At 34.4% G+C, this 27,500-nt stretch overlaps 2 protein-coding genes across 2 annotated transcripts in view; one reads left to right on the top strand and one right to left on the bottom strand.

Annotated features, from left to right (window-relative positions):
* Nucleotides 1-27,500, bottom strand: part of LOC125110736 (platelet glycoprotein 4) — a 192,970-nt gene that overhangs the window by 154,934 nt on the left and 10,536 nt on the right. The gene's annotated exons all lie outside the window — the stretch shown is intronic.
* GNAT3 (G protein subunit alpha transducin 3) overlaps nucleotides 10,798-27,500 on the top strand; it is a 51,649-nt gene continuing 34,946 nt past the window's right edge. Inside the window, exon 1 of the mRNA XM_047752255.1 lies at nucleotides 10,798-11,049. Within this exon, the coding sequence (XP_047608211.1) occupies nucleotides 10,932-11,049 (118 nt within the window). The 5' untranslated portion in view covers nucleotides 10,798-10,931. The remainder of the gene's footprint in view (nucleotides 11,050-27,500) is intronic.

Below are 27,500 nucleotides of genomic sequence, written 5' to 3' on the forward strand. Positions count from 1 at the left end.
TTATCGGATTATAGTTTGACTTACGATATTGTGTTAGTTTCAGTTGTTCAGCAAAGTGAATCAGTTATACATAAAAATATATCCATTTTTTCATATTCTTTTACCATACAGGTTATTACAGAGTATTGAGTAGATTTCCCTGTGCTATACAATAGGTTCCTGTTACTTATATATTTTATATATATAGTGGTATGTATATGTTAATTCCAAACATATACATGTTGGTGGCCTGTCAACAACATGACCAAGAAAAAGTAGCTTCATGATGCTGTGAAAAGATATTTTCAAATTTAGTCCAATGTGCCACCTTTTCAATACTGATACATGAAAGTGTAAGGATCCTGACTCCCTTCTCTTCCTACTATCAACTCAGTGCTCTGCTGTGACAGAACTTTGGCAGTGCAAGTCTTGGCCAAGCTCTGCAAACACCCCTACAAACAGCTGCCTTTGGCAATTCCTTTGGCATAGGGATAAGTATATCAGTAGTGTGATCTACTCTTGAGTGGTCAGACTCACAGAAGAGGCCCATGAAGATGCTGAAGTGGGATTAAGTGATTTTAGTTGGAAACTATGGGGTTCTGGCTCCTTGGAGTGTGGGCTAGAAGAGGAGCCTAGGTTCCAGGTAGGCATTTCCCCTTGGCCCCCTGTCCTTCTTGATTCACTGCGGAGGACATTAGCCTATGAAGAGCCAGCGGAGGGATTTCCATGTTGTGGGGCCCAGGTAAGGGTCCCCTCTTGACAGAATCTAGAGGTGGTACAGATTTTAGAAATATTGTCCTTGATAATAGTGGTTTCAAGACAGTGTTAAGAGTGAAAAAAAAATGGCATAGGGGAGAGAAGTTAGAGACTGCAATGGACATTGCTTGCAAGGTGCTTTCCAGGCAAGGAAATGAGAGGACTGGCATGGTAACCAGTTGAGGGTGGTGACCCAAACAGGTTGCTCATGTATATGCCAATGAGAAAGATACAGGAGAGAGGAAAAGTAGTAAAATTTGATAATACGTAATTGAGAAGGGACTATATTGTTGACATGATATCCTTCTATTCTTGCTATTTCCCCTTTTTCCATTCCAGCAAAAGCATATGCAAGCCTGAAAGCAGTCACAAAGCCATTACTCTGCCAACACTAACCCATGTTCCTGTATTTTCACTCTTGTTTGTCATCATTTCTATTTTTTACCTCCATATGAGTTAGAGAGATATCACTGACTGCTTGATGGAAGTAGGAAGAGAAATTAATCTGTTTAAATGACTGCATTTTTCTCTCCTTTCATTGTGCTATGTAAAGTATAATTTCATGTCTACAGTTAACTCAAGCCTCAGCAGTGACAATGCTGAGTTCTTAGTTGCTAGCTACCAGGGATCTCCTGAAGTTACTTTTTTTAAGAAAGAGGAAATATATTTTATTTTTAAATTTATAAGCTTGACTTACAACTATTTAGATATGTATTATGTATGCTTTGAATGATACTCCAGCCCCAAAAATATTAGATGTAGGCCTGCCTGGATTCAATGATTCGTATTATGTATGTTTTTAATTAAGTTAATTACCAGTATATTTTTTACTTGACCACTCAGTAGCATTTGAGAGAGTGAATCACTCCATTCTCTTAAAAGTCTTTTGGAGTTCCCATCGTGGTGCAGTGGTTAACAAATCTGACTAGGAACCACGAGGTTGCGGGTTTGATCCCTGCCCTTGCTCAGTGAGTTAAGGATCTGGCATTGCCGTGAGCTGTGGTGCAGGTCTCAGACGTGGCTCGGATCCCTCATTGCTGTGGCAGTGGTGTAGGCCGGCGGCTACCGCTCCAATTAGACCCCTAGCCTGGGAACCTCCATGTGCCATGGAAGCAGCTCAAGAAATGGCAAAAAGACCAAAAAAAAAAAAAAAAAGAGTCTTTCTTCTCTTGGCTTTAGGAAGACAATATATTCTCCTGATTCTTCTTTCATTTAGCAGCAACTTCTACAACTTCTTCAAATGACCTTGTACACATTCCCTGAGCTTTTCTCTCTTTATATATCACTGTCATTATTTCATCTAATTTTGTAGCTTTAAAATTCATTATCTGCTGATAACTTTCAAATTATATTCTAGCCCTCATGTAATATCACTTAGATGTAGAATCTAAAAAAAAAAATGATACAATTGAGTTTATGAAACAAAAATATACTTTCAGAAATAGAAAACAAACTTAGGTTTCCCAGAAGGATATCAGTGGGAGGGAAGACAGGGGGAGAGATAAATTTGGAGTTTGAGGTTAATATAAACACACTACTATGTATACAATAGGTAAACAGCAAGGACACACTGTATAGCACAGAGAACTCTTCTCAGTATCTTATAATAATCTATAATGGAAAAGGATCTAAGAATTCCCGTTGTGGTGAAGCAGAAACGAATCCGACTAGGAACGTTGAGTTTGTGCGTTTGATCCCTGGCTTTGCCCCGTGGGTTAAGGATCCGTCATTGCTATGAGCTGTGGTGTAGGTCACAGACGCGGTTCAGATCTTGCGTGGCTGTAGCTGTGGCATAAGCTGGCAGTCGTAGCTCCAATTAGAACCCTGGCCTGGGAACCTCCATATGCTACAGGTGAGGCTCTGAAAAAAAAAAAAAAAAAGAAAAAAAAAAAAGAAAAAGAAAATATCTGAAAAAGTATACATATAGTTGAATCTCTTTGCTGTTGCACTAGAAACTAACAGAACACTATAAAGTATATCTCAGTTTAAAAAATTTATATTCTGGCGAGAATTCTGATGTTGAAACTAATATATGGGTACCCTGCTTGAACACTTAAATTTGCCTAATAATTTTTAAATATTTGATATTCAAAATTGGGCTTCTGATCTTTCTCCTCCAAATCTGCTTGTTCCTGTTCCACAGTATATCTCATCTCAGTATGAGATACCGCATCTCAGGAAACCCTATTCTTACAATTACTCAAGCTCCTCTCTTTCTCTTGAACACTGCACCTCTCAAACTCTGCCAGTTCTACCTGTAACATGTATCTAATATATGTATATTTGTTATCATGGTGATAATCCAGACTAAATCATGTTCCCTTTCACCTGCATTATTGCAAAATTTTCCTAATAAATTTTCAACATATTATCCAGAATTCCCCTGTTGACATGTTGGTTATATCAATTTATTCTACTGCTCACAACCCTGCAGTGTTTTCCAATCTCTCACAGTAAAAGCCAAAGTCCTTAGATAACTTAGGAGTCCCTCAAAAATGTGAACGACCCACTCCATGACCACTCACTCTCTCTGCCTCTTCTACTACTGTCCCTGCCTTTACTCTGTTCCAGCCACCCTGGCTCCCCTATAATACCTCAAATCATACTAGGCAAGTGTCTGCCTCCCAGCCTTTGCACTTGCTATTCCCTTTGCTCAGATCTGTTTTTTTCTAGACATCTGTGTTTTTCATGCCTCATGTCTTTGATAGCTTTGCCTACATGTTACTGAAGTGAACAGTCGCTGCACCACTAAGAGCTCCTTTCATGACCAAGGCTCTCCACCCACTAGGAGTTTTGGCAGCTGAGTCCCTCTATAGGGAATGGTCCTTGATCAAAAGAAGCTGCCTTGCCCGAGGTTCTAATTCCCACCTAAAGGCAGCCCTCACTGAGTGACTGGGCAAGTTGGGAGGGTAAGGATCATTTCCCTTCTGAAATAAATTTTGAAGAATCATTCTGCCTCCCTCCTTCCATATAATTATATCTGCCAAGAGTGTTCCCCATCCCTGTTCTTCATGTGGCTCTGTTGCAGATTCTGTTTCTCAGAAAAAAACTTAATCTGAGAAAGCTGGTATCAGGAGTGATCCTAAGAAGCAGACTCTAAAATGAGATATTGGAACGAGATTACCCAGGTCCCCATCCCCGACCTCCAGCCAACTGGGCAATTAGGGTCCCATTATTGATGGCAGGCTAATTGCTGATAGCCCCTGGCTTGCAGTAGAAGTTAAGTTTTTAGAAATTTCAGTGGTGGTAATCTGAGATGGGATATCAGTGAAAAACAGTATACTGAGAAAAATCTGAGTTTTTGAAAGAGTAAGGACAAATAGAAATTATAAGTACTGTAGCATCATGCTATTACTGGGAGCTGTCAATTCACTGACGAAAGGCAATGGAAGGCCAAGGGTGATTAATCACCAACATAATGCCAAGTGAAAAAGCCAGATGATCCTCTGTGCTGCATCAGAAGAGACTCTTATCCCCTGCAGTGGAGGCGAATGGGGAAAAAGTGATGACTAGGCAAAGGACTTAATTATAAAGATAGGACAGTTCCACAGAAGATTGAATTTTTAACCTTGGCAAGATAACTACACCAAAGAAAAGGTCTTCTTAGAAAGGAATGGGGCCAAAAGAATTAGCCCAGTGATGCCTTGGTTGATGCATCAAAAAGCCTTGAATTCTCCAATTCTACTTGAACCCTCTGAGCTGGCAAAAGTGTTATACTCTTCTCTTTTAAAAGCTAGCATTATCTCTTTCATTAAGACAATGTAGAGTCCTTTGTCTTATAATATTCAACCTAATGAGGATCTATACCCACTGCTCCAGGAGACCAGCTTATCAATGATTATCTACTTATTATATAACCCGACCAAGGATGTTCTGGACCTGATACCAGAACAAAGAGTCCAAATACCAAAAGATCTCCAGAAACTAACCAACATGTACTTGCAGCAGCTAGAAGAGTATATGTGTGTGTCTACACATATGTGAATATACATAAAATATATACATTTGGATGTTAAGCATACTAGATCAAAGGAAGGTGGAACATAAAGTTGGATAAAGGAAAGGTTTTATGCAGAACCCCTTCCCTATTATGCAAAATGCCAACACCCCAGGAGATGATATTAACAATGTTTTCTAGGATCACTCTTGGAAGCCTGGATATATTGTGGTCCCACAGCAAATGATACAGGAAGCCAACAAAAGGATCAGAGATGTTAGCATTCTAGACTGTAAAAATAATCAAACTTTAGGAAATTATCAAATAGATTTCCACATATCAAAATAGTAAGGAATGTACTAGCTGCAGGGGGAGGGGAGGAATTTATCATTATTGAGATGGTTTTTTATAGGAAGGGGTTAATGCCAGAAAATGCAATTACAGACCTAGGCTTCCTTATAATGGAAATTATATGACCCCCAAATAATAGAGACAAGGTGCCAGCATTTAATTATGGGAACCAAAGCAGGTATAATACTATAAAGAGAGTAAAGTTCAGAGTGGCAGCCAGGGGAGCCTGATATCCAATGACATGTGGAAATAGTCAATACAACAAAGTGTTCTTAAAACCAAAATAAATGAGCAGGTCATATGAGTACTGCTGAATTTAAACAACCCAAAGTGTGAAGGGTAATCATTAAAAGAATAATGTCCCCGTCCTATTTCCAGAACTGAGCTATTTCTCAAAGCCAGAACGTAATTACTGAAAGGTCCTCATGAAGAAGAAATCTTCAACACTGTGACATATATATGGAATGAAGAGTTACTAACCAAATCCTAGGAGGTCTAAGTTTATTTTCATACTTGGGGACCAGTATTAGCATCACAGTCATCATGTTACAGTGGAGACATAAGAGAGTCAGGTAATAAGTGTATCCTGAACCACATCAGTGTTAACAGGGGATCCAAAAGATTCAGAGACCCAACCAGTAGTCCTTTCTTGAACCCCCAAATGTATAATTGGAATGAATATAAGTGGCAGAATCCACATTTTTCTTTTTTTGGCTTATGCAGGAAGAATTGGCACAGAGAAAAATGTCCAATAGAAGCCTTTTCTACTACTCTACCCAGTCTCTAGCTGTCATATCCTTAAATAAGGTGGACAGCTCCAGTCTTTGTGCTCCATTTCAGTGTAAATCTGAAAGAAAACTTCAGCATCAAAGCTTGTGGTTGCCAAGGGGGAGTGGGGTGGGGGAGGGTTGGCTTAGGAGTTTGGGACTAGCAGATGCAGACCATTATACATGGAATTGATAAACAACAAGGTCTTATTGTATAGCACAGGGGAACTATATTCAATATTCTGTAACAAACCATATAGAAAAGAATATGAAAAAGAATATATTTGCATACACACATATACCTGAATTACTTTGATGTACACCAGAAAATAACACAACATAGTAAATCAACTATACTTAAATTTAAAAAAGTAAAAATTTTTAAATATATCAATTGTTGAACAAATGAAGTCCTACAATCGTAGAGGTGATGTTTTATACTTGCAGTCATTTGGGAAGGAGCATCATGCATTTTCAAAACAGAGCAAAGAGCTGTCAAACAGCATACATCTATGGATAACTTACTATTCACCAATTATTTCAATAAACAAGATTTTCTCTATGTCCTCTCAGTTTAGAGCCTGCCGAGAGAAGAGAAGAACCGGAGGGCACGGTCAGTGGAAAATACCCTGGCTAGTTAGTGAGGAAGGACAAACTTATCAGCAGTATATTCTTTTCAAGGATTTGGAAAGTAAAGAATCACCTAATAGGGGATAGTAGTGAAGCATAATGGAGAATATACTAGGTTCTTTCTTAAAGAATGGGTACGTGGGAAAAAGTCAGCTATGGAAGTGCAAGATTTTCCTAGTGAGAAAATAAAAAAAGCATAAGTGAAAGCTAAGTTGGGATATTAAATTAGGAGAGAGATAAAAGCCCAGCTATAATAGAGAATGTGCTATGAGAAGTAATGGGAAATACAGATAAAGAGTTGAATAGTATAGACTAGACTATTTTGTGTATGGCAATGGGGTTAATACAAGAGATGGTAAAAAAAATAAGTTCTTACTTTTTTTTTCCAATAGGAAAAGTAATATAATGAAACTTAGGTTTGAGGTAATTTAATGTGGTACAAGCAGACAGGTTAGATCAGAACAGGGCAGAAACTAGACTCAGGAAACCTAAGTAAGAGGTGGTTGTAAGACTCAGGACTGAAGTACAGAGAAACAATATTAAGGGGGTATGGAATGGAAATGTTACATTAAAGGGCTATTTAAAAACATGTTAAAATAAGAATTGGGAATAGGAAGAGGCCCCTTGGGAAATTATTATGGCTCTCATCTTTGTCAATTAGGCTTGTAACATGTTTTATTTCCAATGATCATTATGTATATATAATTACATCCTAATCTACAAAGAAGAGTATATAGAATAAGTAAAGATTGAAATCAACTCCAATAAATAAAAGTACATATTTGCATTACCTCTTAAGATGTAAGAGCTGCTGAAGGCTGGCACTGTAAACTTATTGCACCATCTGAATGTGCTAACTTGCAACAGCAAGTTTTGCACTATTCCCTCAAGATCGAAAGACTGCTCTCAAGAAGGTCCCCAGAGACATAAACTCTCTGGAGGAAATACCATGCACAGAACTCCAAGAAATGCACAGTTGAGTACCATTAGCAAAGAAGGGATGGTTTGCCTTAATTTTCATGGGAATAGATGAGGATAAGCATCATTGCTAAGGGAACAAGGACTCAAACCACCCAGGGACCTAATGCCTGAAGTCAACACATCCTTTGAGAAAGGGGAACAGAATAAAGAATATTACAGATGTCATCCTGTTTTGACAGTTTCCAGAAGGAGCTGAGCCATTGAAACCACTTATTGAAGTCAGCCACATGTCGTAATCTCAGGGGAAATCAAGCTTGATGACTGTGTAAGATGAGGTGATACTGGCAAAAGACACATCTCTAAAACCTAGGTTGAAATCTCGATATTAAAAGCAAGTAGGAAATAATCACATATTCTCTCAAGCTAGATGTTGAATTATAAATGTAAAATAGTGATTACTCAAACTGTTTAAGGGCTAATATCCTAGTCTGAAGAGACCACAGAACCCTGACCAAAAATAGCAAGAGGAAAAATTTGTTCACACCATGCAAACTTGTATTTCAGTGACTTTTTGTTCACACAATGCAAACTTGTGGTATTTCAGTGACTTACAGAGGGCTCACTCTCTGTATTTTACCTCCTCAGTTTTCCTTCTTGCACGCCTGGTGCCCAAACAAGATATTCTCAATCAGGCTGATACTGTAATTTTAAGAAAAAGTAATAGGAATAACATTCTTAAGTTATTTTTAATGATTATTCCAGAAGACCACAATGCTCCAACACAATGTCTCTTGCTGTGTGTGTTTGGGTTGTGCAACCCTATGTGTGTCTATCTGTGTGTGTATATGTACACAGAGCAATCTACCTCTTTTAGGTGATCAATATATAAATTTTACATGATAGAATCTTGTATAGCTTTATGTTTCTCGTTTTAAGAACAAAATGTACAACCACATTTTTTTCTTAAAAAAATTCCCATCAATTTAGTTATATTTTTCCTGTTGTCATCTTCTATTTTCCCAACTATGTAGTAAGATTTAACAATACAAAGGGAGGGTGCTGGTGTTATTTTTAAGGCTGAGAAAAAAAATGTGTAAATATTGGGCTAACAGTTGTAATTGTAGATACTTACATTGTTTCAGCCCAACGAAAATTGGGCTTTTTTTTGTTGATTTTTAAAGGCAATTCTACAATTTCTGGGGTATTGAGATAGACCCACCATGACACTGAGCCTTGAATAGAAACCCTTACCATACTGTGACCTCAGTAGATCACACACAAAAAAGGCTCTAGGTCCCTATCAATGTATTAACAAGAAATAATTTTGGAATATTTCCTAGGGTTAGCACTGTACCAAAGACTGTGGAGAACATCTAAACTAGTAAGATTTTGTCCTCACTCTAGTGGAATTTACTATTTTACTTTCATCATTTTTTTAGACCCAGAAAGCCTAAGTGAAGCAACATGGATTAATAGGTGTATTATCAACCCCAACTCATTAGCAGAGCTGTGTCCCAGGCATCCAGGGGAGAGGGCTGAGAAAAAAGCCTTTCTCTTCTCCATGGCTCTCCCCAGCCTCCCTCCCCTAAATATAGATGCAGCTTGAATTTTAGTCACTGATGAAAAAAAAATCACATAATTTCATGAAATTGATGACTGCATATTCTGGGCTGAACAGAAAAGTGGAAATGTGTAATTTAATACAGTGCAGAAAATATACAATTCTACCCCTGAAAAAGTTGGTCAGTTTTTGTCAGTAACCCACTTAGGGAGTCTCAGTAAAACATGTACCCTTTCCAAGCCAGGGTATGTTCCCACCAAAAAGCAATGGGGTATATTTACTTGAATCAAATTATACAAAGTATCTTATCCATTCATAATTGCTATGAGACATACATGCATCTTTTATATTCAGGGTACTCTGTGTTCAATTTTGATGTAAAAACAAAAATCAGAATAGTTTAATATTTGCATTCTTATGTGCTGCTGTTAATGTGGCCTCTGTCCTCATGCGTAAGTATAAATAAAGCAATCAATGCAAATCTTTCTTCCTTTGGAGCAGGCCCTTTGCATTGTAATAGCAACACTGCATGGTTTGCATGGACCCTCGCACACCTACCTTTCCACATCGTTATACTATCATAACATGGCTTTAGAAGAATAAAATTCAGAAAGATTTGACTATGCTTATGTATTGGCAGCCTAATATTTTATGTGAAAAAGTAAACAAAGGAGGACTCTGTATTGAATTTGGCAACTTATTTCCTTGTTCTGTGAATATGCAAAAGCCCACCTGTTCAGACTTTGCCCATGATCCCAAAAGAATGGCCCTGACATGCTCATGGACAGACGGTATTCTAGCATTTCCTGGTTAGGTACATTCACAATTCCCAAAATGTGCACTGAGAGATTTGCCTACTTACCACATGTTCATAAGGAAAACAGCACTTGACTACTAAGTGCTTTTTGATTAATATAAACAAAAAATTACACAGGAATCTCCATCCCCAAGCTCACAGACCTTTAGGAAGGACAAGACATCTCTTGGGGTGGTCTAAAGGCATGGACATATCTAGGTATATTTAAGGTTCTTACTTTTCAGGAAAAACCAAATGACCTACTGGTTTCAAAGACTATTGCTTTTTTTGTTCCTTTGGTACTAAATCAATAGATGTTTTTATAGCATAGCAGCTGTTACTTAATGGTCCCAAAGAGTTAATGCACTGCCTAAATTGAACACATTTCAGTGTCTACCCTGAGCAGGATCTCAATTAATGTTGATGGATTGACTTTCTCACATGCAGTAAAAGCTCAATTTGTACAATTTAATCCTATGAGACTAAAGCAAATAATTTAAGAGCACTGTGTGTTGAATTCTATGTTTGGCAATACAACAATGTTTATAGATGTAAGAACTACATGTATTTGTTTCCATTTTTTCATAAAAAGGTATTTTCTAGTTAACTGAAAGAGGCTAAGAGAGTGTCAAACATTTTGAGACATAATCTAAGCATAGCAAGACTATAAATTTGGCTGATTGAATATAAATATTCAGATAGTGACACTGGAGTAATTACAAAGAATTTGAAGACTGAAATATCTGAAGATAAGATGCAAACTTTGTTGATTATTAATAATATCTTTACATCATGTAATAAGGATTGCCTATGATAGATAGATAGATAGATAGATAGATAGATAGATAGATAGATAGATATAAGTGGGAAACACTCCATTTGAACTGCTCATTCAGATTTTGACAACTTTCTACACTATGTATGGTATGCTATTCTTTAAGGAAGATGAGCAGGTTGGATGATGTCCCAGAAGTATCCATTTAATTTGAAAGCATAATGAATTTCCTCTTTACATGCCAACCATACAACCCTATGGTTGAATAGTTTTACCCTGTGATCAGGTGACAGCTTGGAAAGCATCTCCCTAGTCAAAGCAGTGTCTTAGGGAGTGAGGGAATGCACTGTTGGTACTTCAGCAGAGCACTGCTCTTGCATCCTATGTCCAAACAAGAGCTGTGCTCTACATTTTAAAAAGTTTGAGCAAATAAACTGACAAGTATCTAACACTACAAGATGGGAAGCAGCATTAGTTCAGAAAGCAAAGAGTCTGCCAAGAGATCAAAAGAATTGGAGAAAAAGCTTCAGGAAGATGCTGAGCGAGATGCAAGAACTGTCAAGTTGCTGTTATTAGGTAATATCGTGTTTTTATTTTGCCTTTAAAACCCTGATTTGTTTCACCCATGATATTTTACTTTTCTCAAACTTTAACCGAAATACCATATGGAAGGTTTATTATGCAAATGTGTTTGGAACTTAACTAGACTTCATATGAACTCTATAAAGTTTGCTTTTGTTTAAGATTTTATTACATATTTTTTAGTTAAGCAGAGAAAAATATTTATTAGATGACTCATTTCTCTATGTCAGTCATCTATTATTATAAAAACTCATGGACTTTTCTTATTTTATCCTAGTCATTTCCTGGATATCAACTTTTTAATATTGAAAACAATCACTTATTACACATTTTAAAGCTTTATGTCATTTTGTTTGAAAATATGTTGATTGGTATCAACGCTAATGTTATTTAATTACTTATGCTATAATAACCATTAGTTTCAAGTTATTTATAGAGTGGTGATTAAATACTTTATTTCACATTAATAATATCATTCAGGCTCCTGAACAGGCCTGTAATGTTGTCTGCATACTTGGAAAAAAAAAAAACCTTCCATTTAAATCCTTTCAGGATACTTAAATATTCATTCAGATCAGGAGTTATGTCTCTTCTACCTTTTATTTCCTCCAAATTCAGTACAATATTTTACCACAACTAAAATTCCATAAGTGTTCAATGAATTGAAGGAATGAAAATAATCAATATGCCACACATTTTTCTAAACATACAAACAAATGTTAACGTGTCATGGTCACTAGAAGACAAATATATTTTTGAAATAAAGACCTATGAAAATAATACAAAAGCTTTAATTTATTCATAATTGTGTGTTCCTCCTGATCTTAGTTATACATAAAAGGACTTCATTTTATTTCGGAATTGTGAATCTTCCACATAACAAAATGCTCTCTTTTGTGTGTGTGTTTGTGTGTATGTGTGTGTGCATGTATCCCTTTGCTGGGTCTAATTTGGTCCCAGGGGCAAAAGTGACTCAGAAACTATGACATTCCTAGCACTTTCTCCTCCAAGGACAGAAAATGTTTTCTCCCTTTATGCCCAAGTTCCAAAGCCTCACACTTGCCCGCAGCACTTGCAAGTATCTACCTAGAGAGGCTGGTAACTTAGAGAGACATAGGAATCAACTCTCTTGAAACTAGCACATATACTTTCCCTAACCTCCAGAGTATTCTCTAAGGCTTTGGTCAAGAGTGAAAGTAATGTGGATATAGAGAAAGCAAATAAAACGTGAGAGGGAAAAAAAATCAAGCATTCATGCAAATGCATTCTGTGTCCCTCCTATACTAAGAAAAATGGCATGTGAGCAGTGTTGGAATATATTAAAAATCTCTATGTCTGAATAAAATTTCAAAAGAATAGATATATTTTCAATATACCAAGTATTTTTAAAGTGGTGGGCTAGATCAAGAAGAAAGGGTTGGATTCTGCAGAAGAGATATCAAATATCATTAATGTTTCTTTTATATCTTTTATTTTCCTAAGACAATCAAAATTGCATAAAGTCATTTCCAGCACTACCATATAATATTCTTGAATTTACTTTCAAACAATATTCAGACTGAACTTCTTAGTCATATCTTAGTTACAAAAAATTAATCATATTCTCTTTAGCTTTTCCTATTTCAATGATATTCCAAACACTTGACTATGCTTTCCCTTCTGGATTCTGTGTCAGTTCTATGTCTAATGATTAAATTGTCGAGGGTCGAAACAATAAAGTCTTGTAACAACTCCACTTCCGTTATTTTTTGAATTGAATGCAAATTCTCTAAAGTATAATCTTTATATTCAATCTGGCCTCATTAAGATATCATAAAGGCATTCAGTGAAACTAAACCTTCCCACCTGTAAGTCTCCTCACTAATGAAATTAATTTAATTCCTCCTATTACTGAAAGAATAATTTTCATTCATCAGGTGTGAACAACTGTTTTTAAGTTTATCAATTGTGTGTCATGCTGGACTAACCTGGTCAGACTCTAAATCTAGTTCTGTTTTTATAAATTAGAAATCTGAAAAACATTTTTGACAGAATTTATTTTTTATGTTAATCCTCTTATTATCCAATAGATTTCTAGCTGCTTCAGAACAGCTTTCTAAATTTTACGTGTGCTGTAAAATAGATGTACCATTTGGTATGAATGGACACAAGATTTCACTGAATCTGAAGAGCTATATCAAAGTGCTACTTTATAAATAAAAGATCACCTTGCAGATATCCCTTTTTATTACACCTTCCAGACATTCAGTATATTATAGAAAAGATGCCAAATCTGTTGCTTTGGCAAAAAGCAGGCTTTTAAAAAGCACTGGAGGTGACATATATTCCTGGACCATGTGATAACTACCATCAAGACAATAATGTCACATACTTTAAAAAAAAAAAACTAGCCTGTAAAAATGCCCAAGAATACATTTTAATAGGAAACACAAACGGTAATGAATAAGCTGTGCTTTGTAGACTTCCAATGTTAGCTTTATTTAAAAATCTTAATTTAAAAGTGTTTGATTAACCTTAATTCTGTTCAAAAGAAACACCTGTCATTTAATTGTGGCATCAGTATCGTATTTCTATTTTTTCTATATCTCCTTTCTTTATATTTATTTTAAATTTCAGTTCAAATTTATTTATTTATCACATTACTTTTATTTTTGAAGTTTTACAAATTTTCATCACGTGAGCTGTTAGATGCAGAGCTCTGAATATAGGTAAAAAATTAATTTTTTCATCATATTTGAAACCTGGCCTCAATCACTCTACAATTTTGTTATGATATTATAATTGGTTTTTAGCCAGTGATTTCCATAACTACTATGAATGGTTCATCATTGGTATTCTATTACTTTATTTATTTGTTTATTTAATTACCTACTTATTTAATCTTCTTTTTGGCTGCCCCATGGCATATGAAGTTCCTGGGCCAGGGATCAGATCTGAGCTGAAGTTGCAACCTATGCCACAGCTGTGGCAACTCTAGATCCTTTAACCCATTGCAACAGGCCAGGGATTGAACCCACAACCCATGCTGCTGCAGTCAGATTCTTAACCCACTGTGCCACAGTGGGAGCTCCTATTTATTTATTTAATTTTTAAGGCTGCACTTGGGGCATATTTTAAGCCTGCACTTGGGTTCCTAGGCTAGGGGTTGAAGCTGTAGTCCTATAACACAGCCACAGCTATAACACATTGGATCTAAGCTGCATCTGTGCCCTACAGCACAGCTTTCAGCAACACTGGATCATTAACCCACTGAGAGAGGCCAGGGATTGAACCGAATCCTCATGGACACTCTGTCAGGGTCTTAATCCTCTGAAACACAATGGGAACCCCTATTCCTTTATTTCTAAAGCATTTATTTTTTTTTATGTGCTAGCTTGTAAATATCATACTATTTTTAATGGTGCCATTTGAGTTCTATTATTTTAAATTAGGAGGTTGGGATTAACATATACACACTACTATATATAAAATATGTAAGTATCAAGTACCCACTATAAAGCACAGGGAGATCTACTCAATACTCTAATAACCTATATGGGAAAAGAATGTGAAAAAAGAATGGATTTTTTTTTTTTGCATAACTGATTCACTTTGCTGCATACCTAAAACTAACACAACATTGTTAGCCAGCTATACTCAATAAATTTTTTTTAATTAAATATTATTCCAGTCATTGGCTCTTAGGAAAATGACCCTGGAAAAATTATAGAAAATGTTTTACTCTAAATGTGCTTTTATATATTTAGCTAATCAACTTTTTCCAAATTTTCCAAACTGTCCCACTTAATGCAACAAATGGGTATTTTGGAAGGTGTTTGTTTTTTTCTTTTTTAGCATGACAGTAGGAGAATTATGATTCTGATATTATCTAAATGCTTGTTACAAAACAATTGTTACGATAAAATTGCAAAGCAGAATTAGCTAAGTAGGTATATCCACTTGGCAGAATGGAGAGAATACAATTTAATTATGATAGAGAAGAACATGTTTTTAAGCCATTTGAGGTAAAAAATTTTTTTGTTAATATTTCCATTTAGTGTCATGCTTTTTTTCACTTCTCTGAATGGTCTTAGCCAGAGACATAACCTCAGAGAAATAATGGGTGTCAAAACATTGGGTAAACTGTAAAAATCCAGCAAATATGGTTCATTTTTCCTAGATCTGAAATAAATTGAATGTCAATAAATGTAAACAATTTTCTTACTGCTATGGATACCAAGAGAAAATAATACTTAAGATTCAGATTATATCAAAGTTCTTGTTTTTATCTTGTTTGTTTAAATAGGTCTTTATTTTTATTTTTTAGAAGTATTTCTATATATGAATGGAATAGGAATCAGGAAACTAGAAGTGTTCCTTAGTCACTGGCTAGAGTATAAATTCATCAAGTGTAAGAAAATCTATTTTGAATTTATATTATATTAATACTTAAGATTCAGATTATATCAAAGTTTTTGTTTTTATCTTGTTTGTTTAAATAGGTCTTTATTTTTATTTTTTAGAAGTATTTCTATATATGAATGGAATAGGAATCAGGAAACTAGAAGTGTTCCTTAGTCACTGGCTAGAGTATAAATTCATCAAGTGTAAGAAAATCTATTTTGAATTTATATTATATTAATAGAGTCAATGCCTGCCTGTGGTTGGGATCACATAATAGATCCCCTGGAATATTTATGTTACAGTTAAAACATGCAAAGCAGAATTACCAGAATTAGAAATGACCACTAGTAATAAGAACCTTGTGAATAACATGAATAACATGTAGGACTTATTCCTGAGTAATGTTTCCAAGTTTGGGGTTTATTTATCCCTATTAAAGTCATTCTTTCCTTCCTATAATAATAATAATATATTTTTGTTTTACAATATTTTACAGTATTTTTCTAAAGATATCAGTTTTATGGGTGCATGAATATTTTTAATACAAATGTTTAAAATTTCTTTTCAATAAAGGCAAAAATGTCTACTGGGAGAGTTTCAAATTGTTTCCAAAGTACAATGCACTGTATACAACATAGCAATTTGAAAGTCCAAGAAGCAAAGCCAAATATTTGCAATGTATTTATTTATAAAGATGGCAGCATCAAATAGCTTTCTACAATGTCCTTTTTTTATCCAATAGGCAAAAAACACTTAAATAAATGTTTTGCATATATTTGTTTTTTAGATTAATTTATCTCAAATAATCAGGGCCCATTCAACATAGACTCATAGTCTCTCATATAAAACATGCAAATCATTTATAAAAGCATTCCATATTTACCCAAATGATGGTATTTGTTAGTGAGATTAAACATCCTATCCTGCTGATAATAACTCTTGTTAGCTATAATTTAACAGAATCTCTCTAGCAACATCACAGAACATTTTTAGATTCATTTCATTGCAATGTGAATTATTGATTCAAGAGCAATACTGTACCTTTTAAAACATTCATATAAGCTACATGAATAGTTAATAAAAATTATTTACTCCTCCACTGGGGGGTATTAAAACATTTGCTAGCTAGCATAAAGACTGCATGATATATATTACATAAAATATACTTCCAGTTAAGATTTAGACTCAAATTTAGAATCCTTCTCCTTATGTAAGCTTCCTCCCAATATATCAATGTAGAATGTAAATCTAAAGAAGTAGGATTGAAGGTAAAACTGAGAGTAAGACACATCAAGATATGAAAATATCTTTCTGTTTACTAGATCCCAATACTAATAAAGTAGAATTCAAGGGTTGAATTCTTGCCTCAATATTTTATATTCAAATAGGATAAATTTGTCAGTTAGAATTGTTCTTTTAAGATACCTGGAAATTTCACTCTCTGACCAGGATTTGATTTATTTACTGAAATAGTTCATCATTTTCATATATTTCCCTTTAAGGTCAGCCATTTTACCTATGTTTCTCCTAAAAGCCAGTAATATTCTGTCCCCTAGTCTTCTACCTTAATTGACCTTCACATCCTCAAACCTGAATAATTCCACAGAGTTCTCCATTTATTATTGTCCTAATGCATTGTTCCCAACTGATTTCCTCCAAAATGATGCTATTTAATATCTTTACAGCCTTCAGTGCTCATCTAACCCTGGTTCCCAGTGTAAACTCCAAATTTCTGTCATTCCCAGGTATTGTAGAATAAAATGATCTATCATTTTCAGTTTCCTGGCTATTTCCTGTTTTTAACTTTAGCTTGGTGAATAATTATTTTACTTATTCCTAGTTTTCTACTAAAACATTCCAAAAGGCAGCTATTTCTACATTTCTAACATCACTTTGATCTATAATCTCCTTCCCTCCCACCTTACCCTAGATGACAACCCCTGTGTAAAATAGTAATCAGTCATCATCTACAAACTTTCATTTACTTTCTTCTATTTCAACTAGTTTTGAGGAATTGGTGTTATTCCATTTTTATTTAAGGCTAGTTTCAGGCTTTGTGCTGTAAATTTTACCCCCTCTCATATCTTAAGAATTTTGCTTTATGAATTACTTTATCTGTTTGCCATTTTCCAAATTCTTCTCGGTTGGCTTCTTTCTCTTGGCATTTGATTATATTTCTCTCCATTCACCTAAAAATTTTTGACTCTATAACCCCTTTGAATTCACCTTATATAAGTATCTTTTCAAATGGTTTTTACTGAAATGCTTCTCCAAGTAGATCAAGTTCACTGCTTCTGTTTCCATACCCTCTCCATTTTCTTCAGTTAATTGTAATCTAACTGGCATATCCTCTTCTTTACTAAAAAATTCTGTCTTACAGATCCCTAACAACCCTCAATAACTGACTCTCTTCTGAACACCTGTAACACTACAGTACCTTCCTGTTTTTTTTATATCCCTTTACTCCTCATTTTGTTGAAGCTTACTTCTTTTCTCTCCATTCGTAAGTGGTTTCACTTACCAAAATTTGTCCTTGAGAATTTATGTTTTTCAATCTGTGCTCTCTCAAAAACCTATCAGGACTTTATCACTTCTAGAAAAATGACTCGGACATCTTTTCTTTTTCCTGATTTCTTTATCCATATTTGAAATTTCTATTATTTATCAATAACCTGGTTGTGTGCTGGAAGACCACAAAATTATTTTCTAAGTTTATCTCACTGTAAATTCATCCCCAAACTTTATTTTTCTAATTAAGTGCCTCATGTCAACTCACTATTTCAATCTTCTTTAGCTCCTTTCTTTGTAATCATTCTCTATTCATTGCCCAGATGACAGTCTTGTTACAAAGTTTAGTTTTAGCTCTATCTCTGATAGAATGAGTCTTACATTTTTTCTTTGTTCTACTGCTACTGTTATTGTTTTCAATCTACAAAGAAATCCTATGAAATATATTTTCATTATATAGAGAAGAAAATGGGAACTTAATTCAACTTGTAATATCACAAATTAGTTTACAGTAAAACAAAGCCTTTTATTTTTATCTTTCTCAGTTTTAAATGAGTATTTGCATTTTAAGTTCTATGAAAATAGAGAACACATCTGCTTTTGTTCTTCATTGAATTTCTGTGGCTTAGCACAGGAAAGCTCATGCTTAATGCACGAAAGAAGGACAGAATAAGAATCTAAAGTATTTCCCTAAGTTGTTCATGATGACAAAAGCAGAAATATACTTTTAGTACTGGAAATTTTATTAATGAGAATACTAATACTTGGATTTTTGGGGGAGGGGTGTGTGGGGGTGTGTGCAAGACCATCCAGGCTATGCTATGAGAAAAAGATTTTATGAGGACAATTAAGGTAGTAAGACTACTTAAAACATTTCACCACTTTGCAAATATTATGAGGTTGCAAATAAAGGCAGAAATTACAGGTTTGGAAGTGAGATTTGGGGGACATCTGGGGACAAAATCAACAGTACTTGGTGACCACTGGCCTGCTGGTGAATGCTAAGTGAAAAGAATGATTAAGGGAAGAATTGGGAACAGTGATTATTTTATTCATCGAGACAGGAAATACAGGACAAAGTTTAGGTTGGACAAGAAATGGAAGGAGTAATAATTTGGGATATTAAAATTTGTGATGTTTGTAAAACAACCAAGTGGACACATCAATTAAAAATTAAGTGGGATAATTCTAGTGATAGCTATCAATTTGAAATATTCAACCTTCTGTTTTCCCTTTCCCAGGTATAACATTTGTAAAGGCTAGTCATATAATTAAACAAGGTCCTTTTCTGAAGCATTTATACAAAATGTATGCGCATAACTGCTCCCACAATTAATACTTAGACAAATTAGACAAATTCTACCAATCTATCCATATCTATCTTTCTATCTTCTATGTTTTCATGTAAAATAGGCCTGTATGAGAAAAATCACATAATTATTTATTTCAGGTTTTTTTTTCCACTTTTAGCCTAAGAGGTACATTAATAAGAAAGATAACATATTTGTTAAAATACTTCAAAATTCAAGACGGCTTAACATAAATAATATTGTCACATATTTTTAAAACATGCATAAAACCAGAAGTATTTAAATAAAATTTCATAGGTAAGAAAAGAGTACATGGCCACAACATTCTTACTCACAAATGAAACAGTTGTGAAACTGTTCAGCTATTTAGGTATTTTACAGATTCATCACTACTATATCACAGAAATAGATGCTTGGACATACTAAAGTTATAGAACTATATCTGCCACCATATGACTACTGACATGATGTGTTGAAAGAACACAATATTATATCTTATGTATGCTAAAATATTTACATTGGCTCTAGTCCTTAGATAAATATAGAATATTTAGCATTTTGTTGTCATGTTTATTAAAACATTGAGAACTTCCTTTAAAAGCTTATGTGATTTTAAAATAATCTACTCATAAGCTATTTGATATAATTCATTTGTAAAATAATATGGATAAATTTGCCAATATATTTGTATATTTTATTCTGCCAGAAAAAAATCTCAGTGTGTACTTATTTTTCCCAAACTTTTAATAATCTTAAAACCTGCATAATTTTGAGGAAGTAGGCCATAAGAAAACTATACTTTATATCCTTCATTTTTACCAATTATAAATTCTTTTTCATTTGCTTTAAATATATATATATTATATAAATTTACATACATATGTTTACATATATGTATATATACATATATATTTATGTTTTGGCAGAACCTCTTGAAGGCAATCAGGCACTTCACCTATAAATACTTCAGAATTAATCTTCTAAGACTAAGGTCATTCTTCCACAAAACCACAATAATGTTTTCATGCTGAAGAAAATTTATATCAATCCAAAATGTTGTCTAATATATGTTTCATGTTCAGATTTATCTGTTCTAATATGTTTTTCTTACCTTTTATATTTCTTGGACCAAGATCCATTTAAGGTTTGTATATTTCCTTTGGTTATTCTCCTTTTCAAACTCTTAATTTAGAACCTTTCCCTTGTCATATTGTTGTTGTTAATTTGTTTTTATGACATTGACATTTTTCTAAAATCTAAGACAATTTATTATATCAATTTTGTATTTGACAAAGACAATGACAGGCCAATCTCCTTCATAAACACAGATCCAAAAATCAAAAGAAAATATTACTAAACTGATTCTAGCAGCGAATAAAATGTAAAAAAAAAAAAAAAAAAGCCAAAAGTGGGAAGAAGAGCTAGCTCAAGAACACTTGGTTGAACTACTATTAAAACATTGTACTTAAAAAACAGGGCAAGCACAAATCAAAACCGAACATTACATTCACAAAAACTGAAAAGTTCTCTGCTTGAGAAAATAAATGGAGACCATCCAACCAAAAAAAAGAAAGAAAGAAGGGAGAATCATAGAATCAACTGGAAAACAAGGTTTAAAATGGCAATAAATAAACACCTATCGGTTATCACCTTAAATGTCAATGGACTGAATCCTCCAATCAAAATACACATAGTGGCTGATTGGATAAAAAAGCAAAAACCTTCAATCTGCTGCTTACAAGAAACTCACCTTAGAGGAAAGGACACATATAGATTGAAAGTGAGAGGATGGGAAAAGATACTTCATGCCAACGGAAAAGACAGGAAAGCAGGAGTTGCGATACTCATATCAGACAAAATAGACTTTAAAACGAAAGCCATAAAGAAAGACAATGAAGGACACTATTTAATGGTTAAAGGATCCATTCAGGAAGAAGATATTACAATCATCAACATATATGCTCCTAACATAGGAGCACCAGGATACCCAAAAAAAATACTAACAGACATAAAAGGAGAAATTGATGGGAATACAATCAGAGTAGGAGACTTTAACACCCCACTCACATCAATGGACAGATCCTCTAGATCGAAAACCAATAAAGCAACAGAGATCCTAAAGGAAACAATAGAAAAGTTAGACTTAATTGACATTTTCAGAACATTACATCCAAAAAAATCAGAATACACATTCTTCTCAAGTGCGCACAGAACATTCTCAAGAATTGGTCACATGATGGGGCACAAAGCTAACCTCAACAAATTTAAGAGTATAGAAATTATTTCATGTATCTTCTCTGACCACAATGCCATGAAATTAGAAATTAACCATGGGAAAAGAAATGAGAAAAAACTGACTACATGGACACTAAACAACATGCTACTAAAAAACCAATGGGTCAATGAGGAAATCAAGAAGGAAATTAAAAAATACCTTATACATCGAGACAAATGATAATGAAGACACATCCACTCAAAATCCATGGGACACCACAAAAGCAGTGCTTCGAGGGAAGTTCATAGCAATACAGGCCTTTCTCAAAAAAGAAGAAAGATCTCAAATTGACAACTTAACCCAGAACCTAAATGATTTAGAAAAAGAAGAACAAAAAAGACCTAAAGTCAGCAGAAGGAAGGAAATCCTAAAGATCAAAGAGGAAATCAATAAAATAGAGATTCAAAAAACAATAGAAAATATCAATAAAACCAAGAGCTGGCTCTTTGAAAAGGTAAAAAAAAATTGACAAATCTCTGGCTAGACTCACCAAGAAGAGGAGACAAAGAACCCAAATAAACAAAATCAGAAATGAAAAAGGAGAAATCACAACAGATACTGCAGGAATACAAAAAACCATAAGAGAATACTATGAACCATGATATGCCAACAAATTTGACAATCTAGAAGAAATGGACAACTTTCTAGAGAATTACAGCCTGCCAAAATTGAATTAAGAAGAAATATGCCAATATATAACTACAGATGTGATAAATTCAAAAAAAAGAAAAAGAAGAAATAGACGAACTGATCAGACTGATCACTAGAAATGAAATTGAATATGTCATAAAAACACTCCCTACAAATAAAAGTCCAGGAACAGATGGCTTCCCAGGCAAATTCTACCAAACATATAAAGAGGAACTGGTGTCCATCCTCCTTAAACCTTTTCAAAATGTTGAAGAAAGAACACTCAAAAGACATTCTAGGATGCCACCATCACCCTCATTCCAAAACCAGACAAAGATATCACCAAAAAAGAAAACTGTAGGTCAATATATTTGATGAATATAGACACAAAAATTCTCAACAAAATTTTAGCCAACCAAATCCAACAACTTATCAAAAAGATCATACATCTTGACCAGGTGGGATTCATCCGAGGTGCACACGGATGGTACGACATAGGCAAACAATCAACAAAATACACCACATTAACAAAAGTAAAGTCAGAAACCACATGATCATCTCAATAGATGTACAGAAAGCATTTGACAAAGTCCAACATTCATTCATGATAAAAACTCTCACCAAAGTGGGTATAGAGGGAATATTTCTTAACATAATGAAAGCCTCTAATGACAAATCCACAGCAAATATAATACTCAAAAGAGAAAAACTGAAAGCCTTCCCACTAAAATCTGGAAGAAGTCAGGGATGCCCACTCTCACCACTACTATTCAACATAGTATAGGAAGTCCTAGCAACAGCATTCAGACAAATAAAAGAAATAAAAGGCATCCAAATAGGAAGCGGAGAGATAACATTGTCACTGAATGCAGATGCCATGATACTATATATAGAAAACTCTAAGGACTCAACACAAAAACTACTTGAACTGATCCACAAATTCAGCAACTTATCAGGATTTAAAATTAACATTCATAAATCAGTCACATTTCTGTATACTAACAATTAAATGTTAGAACAGGAATATAGAAATACAATACCGTTTCAAATTGCATGACAAATAATCAAATACCTGGGAATACACCTGACCAAGGAGGTAAAGGACTTATATGCTGAGAACTATAAAACATTAATCAAGGAAATTAAAGAAGATGTAAAAAAATGGAAAGATATTCCATGCTCCTGGGTTGGAAAAATTCATATTGTAAAAATGGTCATACTACCCAAAGCAACCTACAGATTCAATGTAATCCCTGTCAAATTACCCATGATATTCTTCACAGTACTAGAGCAAACAATCCAAAAATTTATATGGAACAACAAAAGACCCATAATTGCCAAAACAATTCTGAGAAACAAAAACCAAGCAGGAGGCATAACTCTTCCAGACTTCAAGCAATATTACAAAGCCAAAGTCATCAAGACAGAGTGGTACTGGTACCAAAACGGACAGACAGACCAATGGAACAGACTAGAGCACTCAGAAATAAACCCTGATGCCTATGGTCAATTTCTTTGACAAAGGAGGCAAGAACACAAATGGGAAAAAGACAGTCTATTGAGTAAGTATTGCTGGGAAACCTGGACAGCTGCATGCAAAGCAATGAAACTAGAACACACCCTCCGATCATGCACAAAAATAATCTCGAAATGGCTGAAAGACCTACATATAAGACAAGACACCATCAAATTCCTGGAAGAGTATATAGGCAAAACATTCTCTGACATAAACCTTATGAATATTTTCTCAAGTCAGTTTCCCAAAGCAACAGAAATAAGAGCAAAAATAAACAAATGGGACCTAATCAAACTGTCAAGCTTTTGCACAGCAAAGGAAACCAAAAAGAAAACAAAAAGACAACTTACAGAATGGGAGAAAATAGTTTCAAATGATGCAGCTGACAAGGGCTTAATCTCTCAAATATAGAAACAACTTATAAAACTCAACAGCAAAAAAGCCAACAACACAATGAACAAATGGGCAAAAGCCATGAATAGACATTTTTCCAAGGAAGACGTGCAGATGGCCAACAAGCACATGAAAAAATGCTCAACATTCCTGATGATTAGAGAAATGCAAATCAAAACTACTATGAGATACCACCTCATATCAGTCAGAAATGGCCATCATTAATAAGTCCACAAATAAATGCTGGAGGCGGTGTGGAGAAAAGGGAACCCTCCTGCACTGTTGGTGGGAATGTAAGCTGGTATAGCCACTGTGGAGAACAGTATGGAGGTACCTTAAAAAACTATACATAGAACTACCATATCACCCAGAAATCCCACTCTTGGGCATATATCTGGACAAACTTCCCTTAAAAAGTACACATTCACCCACATCTTCATTGCAACCCTATTCACAATAGCCAAGACATGGAAACAACCCAAATGTCTATCAACAGATGATTGGATTAGGAAGATTGGTATATATAAATAATGGAATATGACTCAGCCATAAAAAAAAATGAAATAATGCCATTTGCAGCAACATAGATGGAACTAGAGACTCTCATACTGAGTGAAATTAGTCAAAAAGAGAAAGACAAATACCATATGGTATCACTCATATCTGTTATCTAATATATATGACAAATGAACCTTTCCACAGAAAAGAAAATCATGGACTTGGAGAACAGACTTGTGATTGCCCAGGGGGAGGGAGGGGGACGGAGTGGGATGGATTGGGAGCTTGGGGTTAATAGATGCAAACTATTGCCTTTGGCATGGATTAGCAATGAGATCTTGCTGTGTTACACTGAGAACTATGTCTAGATACTTACAATGGAGCATGACAATGGGAGAAAAATTTATGTATACATGCATGTGTAACTGGGTCCCCATGCTGTACAGTGGGCAAAAAAATTGTGATCATGTCATGATCCAGAGATACACACCCAGAGTAAAATTTTATTCATTCCTGATTAAAACTTTTACCAAATGAGAAATAGAAGGAAATTCCCTTAACCAGACAAACAGTGTGTACAGAAACCTTGATTAATTATCATACTTAACGGGGAACATTTAGTATCATTGACTGCAGATCATGAACAATGATTTATGATGATGTATGGGCTTAACAGTTTTCCACTCTTGATCTTCTCCTCTTCAATGCTTTTATCAGCGGTTTGGGCAGAGGCAGATAAGGCAACATTTAAACTTTAGTAAGAGTTGTATCAGGTAGATGTTAATAAGTCAATTTCATAAGAGGAAACTGACTCTCAGAGAGATTGACTTTGATCAAGACACCTAAAGTCAGAAATGAGTACAAATTCATATTTATTTAGTCCCAAAACATGATATTAATTTTCCTGCCCTCTGTCTACACTATTTGAAGGGTTGAAATGTGAAAGTGACAGATAATTTTTTTTGTTGCTCAAAGAGAAAGAGGAATAGTGAGTGGAATAAAATTAAGTTGGTTCAGAAAGCACTATCCTAAAAATCTTTTGTGCAATCTATCAACAGATGACAAACAGAAATTGTACACCTATATGTCTGTGAAAATTCACTGCTTTATATTAATTTAAGTCCATTTCAAATGATTTATGTTGTAAAATCATTTTAACATTGACATTATCAGTGCATACTTAAAAAGAAAGCAACATTACAGTGTTAATAGGGGAGTAAGGAGACATTTTTTTGTTTAAAGGTAGATCTGGGACTTTGGCTAAGTGTCGTAATCCCTACTAGGCTCATTTTTCATATGCATGGAATGAAGATACGTGCATAGCTGGTTGCGGTTTCTTTCTGAGGCCCAACAAAGTGGTTTTGAGACCACCTACAGGAATTCTTATACAAGATTATAAGTTAAAATTTTTCATTTCGCCTCTTTTAACAAGTTGTACAAAATGAGCAATCAAGCCTTGAGTGTGTTCATTTGAATTTCAGTTACAGGTATAGATATCATGTAGCTTTAAAACTGTCTTTGGTAATTGCAAATAAGAAAGTAGAATAAAATCTTTCATTTATTCTTCCTAAGAATTAAAATTTATGAGCTTTAAAGTATGAATTAAATGTAAATTTCAATATTTAATTATTTGAAACATTATTTAGTCCAAAGAAATAAACACACATCTAGTTAAAATTAACCTTAGTACCCTTTGACCCAGATAATAATATTAGTTGTAACCACTGTTAGAAAGGAAGACATTATTTCAGGATGCCCTTGGCTGATGAAAATATGCTATTTTCACATCTATATTTGGCTCTGTAACATGATCTAATCTTATAAGAACACAATGATTATTGTGAACTAAGACCTAGAAGCATTTTGGTCTTTTGGACTCAGTAATTCATTCCTGAAATTCATTCCTGAAATAACTTTGCAATGAGTTTCCAAATAATCAGATTTGAGGCAGATTGACTTTTTTCAGGGCTTTTCCTGTTAATGCTGTAGTTAACCATAAGAGAAGCCTAAAGCTGCTATGTAGAGAAAGAAATGATCCAAGTACTTTTTAAAATCTTCCAAAAGAAAATGTTAAAGTTTCATAAAAAAAAAATACATGCTATTTTTCAAAACCAATCAAAAATTCTGCTTACCCGAGATACATCATGAATGAAGTTATTAAGAATTTTTTTATTGTTATTTCCCCAATATAATCTTTTTTCAACTGTATAACATGGTGACCCAGTTACTCATACATGTATACATTTTTTTTCCTCACATTATCATTCTCTATCATAAGTGACTAGACCTAATTCCCAGTGCTACACAGCAGGATCTCTCATTGCTTATCCATTCCAAAAGCAATAGTTTGCATCTGTTAATCCCAAACTCCCAATCCATCCCACTCCCTCCCCCTCCCCCTTGGCAGCCACAACTGAAACTTTCCACAGAAAAGAATCTTTATGTAAATACGTGTCTCCAGTGTCAGAAACAATTCTGGAAACTTGCCAGGTCTTAGTGGCACTAGTATGATTACCAATTTGCCAAATTTTTGATGTTTAAAAGACCATTTTGCATTTATAGTAACTCTTACATAATCTAAAAGTCACCTTTTTTTTCAAATTTATAATAAACTTTCGAGTTGTCACTAATAGAGAGTGAATATAATGAAATTTGGTTGTGCTTATTTAAAATTTTGTATGTGCCCTGCAAATATCCACTAAATGGATGAAATGGATGAAAATGGATAAAGTGGTAAATGGATGAAAAAGAAATTTGTGGTGTATCCATAAAACAGAATTCTAGTTAGCATCAATAAGGAATTAACTACTGGTACTTGCTGCAACACAGGTGAACTAATTATGTTGAGTGAAAGAACCCAGATTTTCAAAAGAACATACTGTATTACTCCATTTATATGAAATAATAGGCAATGCAAATGAATGAATAGTGA

This window comes from Phacochoerus africanus, chromosome 11, assembly GCF_016906955.1.
Source record: "Phacochoerus africanus isolate WHEZ1 chromosome 11, ROS_Pafr_v1, whole genome shotgun sequence".
Taxonomy (NCBI): Eukaryota; Metazoa; Chordata; class Mammalia; order Artiodactyla; family Suidae; genus Phacochoerus; species Phacochoerus africanus.